At 30.4% G+C, this 10,991-nt stretch overlaps 1 protein-coding gene across 11 annotated transcripts in view; it reads left to right on the top strand.

The window, feature by feature from the left end:
* Positions 1 to 3,970: 3,970 nt before the first annotated feature.
* The window catches only part of LOC145327042 (protein held out wings-like), a 158,691-nt gene continuing 151,670 nt past the window's right edge, over positions 3,971 to 10,991 (top strand). For 10 of the 11 annotated variants that reach the window (XM_080170545.1, XM_080170547.1, XM_080170544.1 and 7 more), the window contains exon 1: positions 3,975 to 4,582. In XM_080170545.1, the coding sequence (XP_080026671.1) occupies positions 4,393 to 4,582 (190 nt within the window). In that variant the 5' untranslated portion in view covers positions 3,975 to 4,392. Of the gene's footprint in view, positions 4,583 to 10,991 lie in introns of all 11 variants that reach the window. The other variant, XM_080170546.1, reaches the window with a different exon arrangement.

Below are 10,991 nucleotides of genomic sequence, written 5' to 3'. Positions count from 1 at the left end.
TTCTCTTAGTTTATTGTCAATTTTCTCATCAATTCTGTTTAAAATAACTTTACATAGGACCTTGCTTGGTATCTTTGGTTGGTATCTACCGCATAATCATGACAAGAAAAGCAAAGATTAATTATTTAAAATTTTGAACAACTTTGCTTTTATAAAGTCAGTCATAAAACCTCTCTATGTATGATTTATTTAAGGCTGAATTTCCGTGACCTTAGCAAAGCTATTGATAAAAATGGCCATTAATTAACTCACTTCAGGAGTGGTTTTATGAAGAACTTTATAAAAGCAAAGTTGTTCAAAATTTAAAATAAATAATCTTTGCTTTTCTTGTCATAATTATGCGGTAACTCCTAGTGGGTGAAAATTGAACTTGAAATTTTCAAATTTAATTTTCTGAAAAACTGCTGCATTTTAGATTTTATTGAAAAGTTAAATGAAGTTACCTAACCTAGGGTAATGAAAATTTAGGTTCTGACACAAAAGTCAAAGCACCTTCATTTGCACTGTGGGGTATGAAGTGAGGGACTTTGACTTTTAAATTAAAAATAGACGTCATAACCACAACAAAAAAATTATAAACATTGATATATCCTGTTTATTTCAGATTTCTAGGCTGCAACAGCTCCAAGAGGCCAATCAATATGTGTATCTTGTGGACCGTGTAGCAGAAAGCTAAATAACTGACTGACTTACGGACTGACATGTTTTGGATAATAAATTTTAAATTGGAAAGTCAGGGTTGGCATCTTTGATTTGACACTTTACTTTTTTAAATTCTATTGAATAATTTTTGAATAAATCGATTTATGTGAACCCATGAGAATAAAAATTTTAAATATAAATATATCATTACACAGACATATGAAATAGGTGTTTATATATACCTTTAGAATGAGAAAATTATTACAAATCCATTGTAAGCAAAATTGAAATAAAAAGTTTACAAAATAGTAAATAAACTACAAATGTTGGATTTCAGGTGGCATTGTTTACACACTCATTCTCCTTTTAAGCCACTCACAATTTAAGAATGTTAGACAAATGCACATATTCTCCCTATTGATGTAAGAACAAAACTTATAAAAACATGAGACCAAACATTTAATAAATTGAATTTTCAGGAATTTCAAATTATTTTATAATATAGAAACAAGGTATTTAAAAACTTTGCTTACATTAACACTTTATATGTACTCCATTCCACTCTTGGTAATTGTAACCACTTGAGCTGTACATTTCTGAACCTTTTTTTGCCTTCATAACCAGTAAGTAATATCACCATTGGCAATAGATCTTTATTTTAGCTACTGGTACCAATGTTCATCTTCTAGGATGCTGATTCCCTTTTTGGATAAAGAAAAAACAACTTGTGTTAGTGCCATTTCTTCATTACCATTCGATGCAGAATGTCGGAATGTAATGATTTTTTACCATGAAAATGAAAGATTTTTCTTTAAAAATTCTAAGATTTTTATGCTATTATTTCAATACATTTTACAAAAAAAAATTCTGCTTTTCTACAAATGTCTAATAATTTTGTCGTTTATAATCTAATTATATTATTTATATCATAAATACCTATATATCATTAGACCATTTGTAAGCATAAGACCTTTTGTAGAGTAGAACTTTTGTAGGAGGAACACGTATGTAGGGATAGACCTTTAACCCTTACAGATCGGGGGGGGGGGGTCATATTGACCCCCCCCTCTATTTTTTCAATGTCATTTTTTTTGTAGGTAAGATAGAGAGTTGTGACTTCATGACTTTTTAAGTTTAGTAATTACACGTCGGCAAGAGTTGATTTTATTAGGATATCTGGTCTGGGTCGGTCATGGTGTCCGGTCAAAGTCGGTTGGGTAGCACCAAAATTTTAAAAAATTCTAAATAAATCTTAATTTCTACATTATGACTTTGTATATAAGGTAGAAACCTAAATTTTTTTTGGTGATTATCAATGACCTTATGAGAAAAGTGGTGTTATGACCGTTTGACCGCACCCTGACCGACTTTATGACCGATTTTTGTCCGGCTTTTACTACAGACATATATCATGAATATCGTGGCTTCTATTACAGCTAGAGACCTATAAATTTTTTTGGTAAATCCTTGAGCAATAATAAACAGATAAAAATATTAATTGGCGCCGCCAACCGCCGTTTTACCGCCGTAACCGCCGAAAATGGCGGTTTCCGTTATTTTCCGTTTTTTGGCGATGATCAGAAAAAGTAATTTTTTTGTTATGAAAAATAAAAGTTCGTCCTAAAATTTGGTCATCCTAGCTGCAAAATTGGCCGCTCTACAGCTGTTTTAAAATTTAGCGGCTGGCCGCTAAAAAGCGGCTAAGGAGCGGCCTGACCGCTATGACTAGAAAAAGTAATTTTCTCTAAAAATACACATGAACCACCAGAAAAAAATTTTACGTCTTTATCTGTAACAGAAGTCGAGATAGAGGGGGGAGTCAATATGACCCCCCCCCCCCCCGATCTATTAAGGTGGGAATAAGGGCCCGATCTGTAAGGGTTAACGTAAAATAGACCTTTTGTAGGAACGCCGAGAAATTGATTCAGTAAATAAAGGTAGTCACTGTGAGCTAGAATTGAATCAAGACAAAAGTAAGTGCCGAGTTCTGGGACCTATGTATGGTGAAAATAGACATAAAACCAAGATGATTCCAGGTAAAACCATAATATTTCAGAGGGGGCTTTTTGAGAAAATTAGATTTGAAAATTTCAAGTTCAATTTTCACCCCCTAGGAGTTGCCGCATAATCATGACAAGAAAAGCAAATATTATTTATTTTAAATTTTGAATAACTTTGCTTTTAAAAAGTTCTTCATAAACCACTTCTGAAGGGAGTTAATAAATGGCCATTTCTATCACTTGCTTTGCAAAGGTCACAAAAATTCAGCCTAAAATAAATCATATATAGAGAGGTTTTAAGAAGGACTTCATAAAAGCAAAGTTGTTCAAAATTAAAAAATATTTGCTTTTCTTGTCATGATTATGCGGTAACTCCTAGGGGGTGAAAATTGAACTTGAAATTTTCAAATCTAATTTTCTCAAAAAGCCCCCGCTGAAATATTTTGGTTTTACCTGGAATCATCTTGGTTTTATGTCTATTTTCACCATACATATGTCCCAGAGGGCTCGGCACTTACTTTTGTCTTGATTCAATTCTAGCCCACAGTGTAGTATGATGCTGATGATTGTCAGATATTTATTTTTAAAACAAGTTCAAATATTTTATTAGTCCAATTGGGCTGCTTTTAATTGGTGAAAAAAAGTTTAACTGCAGTTTTATTTTGCATTTTACTTTTTTGCCATTTTTTTATAAACGAAAAATTCTCCCTGATAAGAATAAGGATATTTCAAAAAATAAGAAATTTGATCTAATCATTAAATCATTGATAAAATCTTGTTAAAATTCTTCATTTTATTTTGAAGAAAAAAATCAAACGTACTGTCCTTCCAAATTTTGGGTCTTTCTTAGTGGAAAAGCACTTTCTGCCTTAGGCTTAGCGTACAACTTCGTACTGTCACGGCTAAAATATTTTACAAATCAGCTGAAAAATAAAAACAATACTACATTTACAGCAATTTACTCCATTTGCCGTCAAAGATACTATATCATATAGATTAAAAAATGTATTAAAGTACATAAAACACCTTTTCATGCAAACGTTTGCTTGAAATTTCATAGTAAAATTTTTATAATGAATTCCTTGCAGAGAGGAGAGCATACCTTTATGCGGCTCATATGACATTTGATCGAGGTTGCCACATTGCCTAATTATTTTATTTATAAAAATTATATTTTTATTTTTATCGGATAACATAGGATACCGACAAACATTTTGATCTGATAAATTTAAATTTGTATAAAAAAAATTATATATTATTTTTGTAAATTATTTGGCAACTTTTATAAAACTGACGCGACTGCCTATAGTGCTTGAATTCTTTCCAAGACGATTTTTTTCACATTTTAAAAGTCATAATGATTAAATTAATTTTTATTTATTGATATTCTTTTTAAAATTGAGTTTTAGGTTTATAAATGTTATTTTTGTGGAAAGCTAGCTTTAAAATTACACCTGTTACCGAGCTTAAAATGCGCAAAAAAATTTCTGTTGACCCATGCCGTCCGCCTGCGCTGGCTGGATTGAATCATAGGCAGCTCAGTTATATTAGTAGGCATAGCGAAGCCCATCCATGCCCATTCTTCTCATGTCTACATAGCAGACAACATACACACATATACACAACGTACATATATATAGACCTGTGTTAATATATAAACATTAAAAAGTGAATAGGTATAAATAAAATAAAAAGACTTGGAGATAAATAGATTAAAAGTGAATATTAAAGTGCCTTTATAAAAACAAGAATGAAAATGAGTGTGGGTGGGGAGACAAATTCCGTGGCTACACTATCCCCCCATCATCATACTAGCGGCGGCGGCGGAGGTCCCACTCCCCAAAGCACAGCTGATTACCTAGCACAGCTGCTGAAAGATAAAAAGCAGTTGGCAGCTTTTCCAAATGTTTTTCTGCACATGGAGCGGTTACTAGATGACGGTAGGTGCATTTTTTTAGCACTTTTTAAAAGCGAAGCTTTTCTATAATTAGGGTCGGTCCGTCCGTCCGTCCGTCCGTCCGTCCGTCCGTCCGAGATAGATAGCTTTTATTCGTTAATTTAGGCATGTTAGAATTGTCCTATCGATTTCAAACTTTGCATGATGATTCCTGTAGTAGTTGGGTAAGATTTAGAAAGCGTAGCAACTCTATAATCATTACCAGAATGTCCGTACGTCCATTTTAAACATGTTGATTTTTCTACTTTTTTAACAACAAATTTTCAAGTGTTTTAATTATCCGTTTGATCTGATTTTTGGTATATTGATTCCTGGGACAACAAAGAACAATATTATAGGCGAAGCAACTCTATAATCAAGTCCAAAAATGTAAGTATGTCCATAAACATTATTCTGCTTCAAGCAGTTTTTCAACAAATTTACTTACAATTTTGCTTCGACTCTTATACTTTTAAATTCTGATTATTCAGTTCAGATACTATACAAGTGTTAATGTCCGTTTGTCCTACCGTTTCAGTGCTTCGCTTTTATGGATGTTGTCATCCTTGTTATATGTATTTTTAGGACGGAAAACTGCGTATTCTATTACAGCTTTCCTTTTAAGATTTTCTTAATTCAGGGTTTATATATAAAAAAATTCACCTTTTTACTTTGATTTTATGTAATTTTTATATGTTATTAATGAAAAAAAATGATTTTTTTTGTAAAAAATTAAAAGTTTAAAAAAATTGAACAGGTGTAAGATATTTATGTTTGTAAAGGTAAAATGTCTCTCTCTCACTCATATGTGTATAATAAACCGGTTAACTATATACTTATTATTACTATATATATTCTACTCTGTGTCTCTAGCATGCAAGGAGGGAGAGAACATTGGACTGGAAATTATAATGGTACCCAAGTCTTAAAACCATGTTTTCTTAATCGTTGTCCCAAAATCTGTTGGTATTTTTATTAAATTGTGATTTGTTGGTCTTATCCAGTAGAATCAAAACTTTTCATTATAGGAGGGTTAATTTTATTTATCAACATTGGAAATGTACATTAATTTATCGGCTATTTGTCTTACCGTGGTCTCTAGGTGTATGTTTTTATTTATATTACACCCGGTTTATATTATATGAGGAGGGATATTTATTGTGAAGACAAACTTTTTTGAATCAGAATCTTTTTTTGAAATCATTTTTAAAGGAAAAACTATGCATAATGGCTTATTTTTATGTATTGAAATTTTTAAAGGTGATGTTTGTTACTATAAGTATACAAATATTATGCTTTAATTGTTATCAACAAAGTAAAGACATTTTCCAATATAATTGTATTTTTGAGAAAAAATAAATCTTGGAGAAGAATTTCCCTTACTATTTAAATTAATTTCTAAGGTGCACATGTCTTTTTAGCTTTCTAGGTGGCATTTTAGAAGAGGGATGCGTTTGTATTTCTGATTTTTGATATAGAATCTTTTAATACCTAAATAATATACATATTTTTTTTATTGTAATTTTTTTGTTGCATCGTATTATTGACAGGTTTCCGCGGATATTAAAACTAAAAATTAATAGGTTAATCCTAGACGAAGGCCCGGTTAAACAAAACTGGTATTAATATGATTTTTATTTTATTATTCGCAGACAATTGTCTGTAATACGACACGATACATGATCTTTCGATAATCCAGCGGATATTAATCGGTTTTGAAGTCATACTGGAAATGATACTCTTAGATCAACTACAGACTAAAAGTGTATAGAAAAATGTAAAATGAATTATTAGGTTAAATAAAAAAGAGTTGACCTCTGAGAATCGCCTATAAATACATTAGTACTATATAGGTACAAATTCTTTATTATTGCTTCTTACATTTAATTGTCGAAATATTTTCCAAATTAGAAATTCATTTTCACTTTGAGATAAAAGGATAAACAGAAATGTGTGATTTATCACTGTAGTGTACAGTGAAATAGAAAGGATGGGGGTTTAGGAGATAATAAGGGGATAAAGGAAGGAGAAAATAGACAAAAAAAGAGATGAATATAATATTCAAAAACCATTTATAAAAATTATTCACGAAAAGACAAAATGAATCTGCCTTTAAGATTTTGCTTTTCTCAAATACAGTAGGTATTCTAACACATAAAAATTATATATAGATTTTGTCTCAATAATGATTAATTTTGACTTTCGAAATGTTTTAGGCTAAATAATGTTTCTTTATTTGGAAAATCCATTCTTGATTACTTAAATTTCTTTTAAATCTAATATTAGATTTCTTAAAAATCACCAAAATCTAATATTTTATTCTTAAAAATCTACCAAAAAACGTAGCAAATTTGCTCGTTTACTTTCCTCGTTATCTCATTTATTAATAAGAGTTTGGGGGGGAGGGGTTAACATGTATGAAGTCTTACACCTGTGGGACTCGACAGTATTTCCGGCTAGAATATATTTACTATTAGCATATATTTGTGCTTGGGGAAGGGATATTTATTCTGAATATAACAAAATAGAGCAAAATGTTGCAATTGTTAGCCATGGATACATTTTTTTGAATAAAGGGTCATGTCAAACTTACTGCTAGAAACCTATATACCACAAAATAAGCTATTTTAACAACAATGAACTTTGAATTTTTACCTAAGAATATTATATATTGATATTTTTATTAGAATATCTGTTCCTACATTTGAAATTAAAGTATAAATATATTTATTAGTATTATTATTTATAGCTAGGTGCGAAAACATATATCCTTTATTTTTGTTTTTCATATGAAAATTTCTCTTAGATTATTGTTTATTTATTAAATGCATAGGTATCATAGATGTGCTTTAAAATTAAAGATGTTTTTATTTAACAGAATTACTCCTGCTAAATAAAACGTTCTGTATCTACGAGTACGACCCCAATTAAAGTAAACAAAGTTGCCCTTTCTTTAAACTAAGGGAAAACATTTATCATTGCTAGTTTGTACTACCCAATCAGTATTTAATTAAAGTCTTTAAAGGGTTTTAACCATCAAAGGTTTTTAACCAACGAAGGAGTAAGTGTTTCTTTTATGACCAGCTTAACTTATTTAAAAATTGGTTGATTAAATCATTTTTATAAAACTATAGGTAATTTAATATAAAGAAATTAAACGGTTTTTTTTGTACTTTTGTTCTTTTAATTGTCATAAAAAATGATAGCTTTTTGTGTGTATAATTAAGCTATCAATATAAACTCATTTTCCAAAAATGGTCGGGTTTATAATTTTAGAGATATAGTTCAATTCAACTTTTCATTACGTAGATATTAATCTCTTACTGCTCTATATTTAAAAGCAAACAAGGATTATACTGCTCATGAGTAGCGCAACAAATTTGGATTAGAACCGATTCTCATCCCAGCTATATTAAAAAATCATGACAATTTTCTACGAATATTAAAAAAAAATCATAAAAGGGGGAGGTAGGTTTCTGGTAAAATCCGTAAAGGTTATGTGTTATATGTTAAAAACAGTAGTAGAACGATAAAAATTTATGTTAACTTTTAAAAAAAAAATTTTGTGTATAGTTCTTTTCAATAAAAAATACACATATTAAGTGAATATTATCGTTCTACTACTATTTTTAAGCCTTAAAACACACACCTTTACGGATTTTACCAGAAACCTACCTCCCCCTTAATACCAGTTTTGTTAGCCCAGGCCTGTGTGTCTAAGAGAGTAAATAATAATATCATATTTTTTATCGGACGTACTAACATACTCTAATTCTAAAGTAGCTACGCTTTGGAAAAAAAAACTAAAACCAGATTTTAATTAAATGATTCAAGGTGGCTTCTTGTGATGTTACTTTCAGCAAGACGCCAATGGATATATTATTACTTGGATCTTACACCAGATTTTCATGTTCTCTAAAAAAGTGAAACTTTTAGCGGGCTAAAATAAAAATTACCCCTCTTCCCCCCTCATTTACATTATCCCCTCTCCTCCTAATGAATGAACGAACTGACCAATAAACAAGTTCAATGTTAGCAATTTTCTCCCTGCCATAATATCCACTTATATTCTACATCCATTAAGACACCATAAGATAAAGACAAGTTTTTAAAACTTTTTATGTTAATGTATTGTCAACTGAAAAGATTGTTTAAACGATTCTTAGAAAGGAAGGACAATTGCAGAAAAATTACCCAAATATTTATATGCTACCAAAAGTGGATTTTCACTAAAATTTTGGAAGAATGCCCCCAAAAAAGTTTTATTGCATTAACTTAAAAAATGTTAGTTGTATATTAAATATCATGTGAAGAACATTTAGTTATCGCATCGTATTATAGACAGCTTTCCGTGATTATTAAAATTAAAAATTACAAGATTAAAGGCAGTTTTATTAGACCCGAGGAGCCGAAAGCCTGTGCTCTCAAAACTGATATTAATTTTATGGCTTTTATTTTAATATTCGTAACTATATTTTAACTTGATGCTATACATGGTTTTTCAGCATGGCTCAGAGCCGGTTCTAAGCCAGCGGATATTAACCTAGAACAATTCATAATCATATAAGGTTGGCTTTTTACAATCAAAACTGTACGCTAATCCATGACCCTTATTTGTTACCATTTAATTAAAGAACCTTTATCCCAAACTTTGATTTTAAGAACTGTATACCTAATATGCAAATGTTTTGATTAGCTACAAAGATATCTTGGTAGAAATACTAAAAAATCCGCTAAAAAGTTGCTGCTTTTGTTTTGCCTCGAGGGGCCTAACTCATTTATTACATCTCCAAATACGTCTGCAAAAAAGGTTGATGTTAATTTCAACATTTTTTAGGAAGCGTTGCTTCTCTAGATCGACAAGTGTGTATGTCTATATCTTTATAGTTTTCAAATTATGTTGTTCTAAATATTTCTACACTAACGCTTAATTTGTACCCCGTAGCTCCCTCTACAACCCAGAGCTGGATCTTTAAATCATTTCAATGGTGCGCCAAATCGGGGTGAGCCAACTTTCCACCAATGAAAAACTTTTAAATAAAATTTAAAAATCTGAAAATAAAATAAGATTAAAATTGATAAAAAGATGAGTTTTAGATAAAAACAAGGTAAAAATATAAAAATTATAAGTTACAAATAATCACGTTCATTGCAAAACATTAGAGAAAATTTCCATTCATTTCAATATACTTGAAATACCAAAGCATTTTACGAAATGCCGCGTTGTGATTGGCTGAAATTCGGCGCATCCCGATTTGGCGCACCATTGAAATGATTTAAAGATCCAGATCAGATTAAATACAAAGAAATCTTAAGGGATAAGACAATGACGGATAAATTGATATACATTCTCAATGATGATGAACAAAATTACCTCTTTTGTATATCAAACTTATTGATACAAAATTTTTGACATTATTTATTTAGAATCTACCAAAATTCATTTAGTACCCAAAATTTTTAAGGCAAACCAATCGTAAAGGGTGTTTTAAAACTTTGGTACCAGTGTATTTTACAGTATATCATTATATTTTTTATGAATACCTATAGTTGTCCTTGTTCTCTTATTTTATGATCTTCTAGATTATTTAACATTTTATTTACTTCATTTTGCAATAAAACTGAAAAAATTTGAAAGAATATAGACCAATCATGGATAGTCCAATGATAGATAAATTCATGCGATTTTATGCCCTAAAAATTGGTTTTATGCATATAAATAATAACTGTTTAAAAACTATTTCCTTTCCGTTTTAAAGAATTCCATTCTAAATATTTCTGGTTTAGCTTGGGTAAATAAGAGGTGTTAAGTCAGGGATCTTAAGAGATAAGTCAATGGGCGATATTGATGTACGTCCCCAATGATGATAATGAAAGTTATAAATTAACCCTTTAATAGATTACAATTATTAGTTGACACCAATAATTTGAAATTAACCAATAAAATTTTATTAAAAGTTTTTGAGCGAACGAATAAAACGACGTGGTTATAAAACTTTGGGTGCCAGTGTAATTTACAGTCCAATATCTCCTCCCTCTCTGTGTTGAGTTGGTAAACTTAATAAAATATGCAACATTATACCTACTCAGTTTTCAACGTCTTTTTCTTACTGTCGTGTCTCATCCCCCTTTGAGATTAGTCAGGGTGTAAATAATACTGTGTTATCAATTATTATGTTGCCCTAGGACCAATTTAAATCTTAAAATCACCCCCCTCCCCCCTTTCATATGCTTTCTCCATGCTAAGTCCCCCAATTTTCATATTCAATATACTCTATCCTCCCCTCCCCCCATTTTCTCATTTTGCTCTTTTCACATATGCCCTCACCTGTATTTAACCTATCACCATTCATATAGGGGATAAGTATTGAAGCTTAAAACATGATCATTATTTAGATAGATAAAATGCACTT

The sequence above is a fragment of the Acartia tonsa genome, chromosome 8, assembly GCF_053477335.1.
Source record: "Acartia tonsa isolate MP-2025a chromosome 8, ASM5347733v1, whole genome shotgun sequence".
Classification (NCBI taxonomy): Eukaryota; Metazoa; Arthropoda; class Copepoda; order Calanoida; family Acartiidae; genus Acartia; species Acartia tonsa.
The sequence above is the reverse complement of the archived record's forward strand: the minus strand, read 5'-3'. Positions and strand labels throughout refer to the sequence as shown.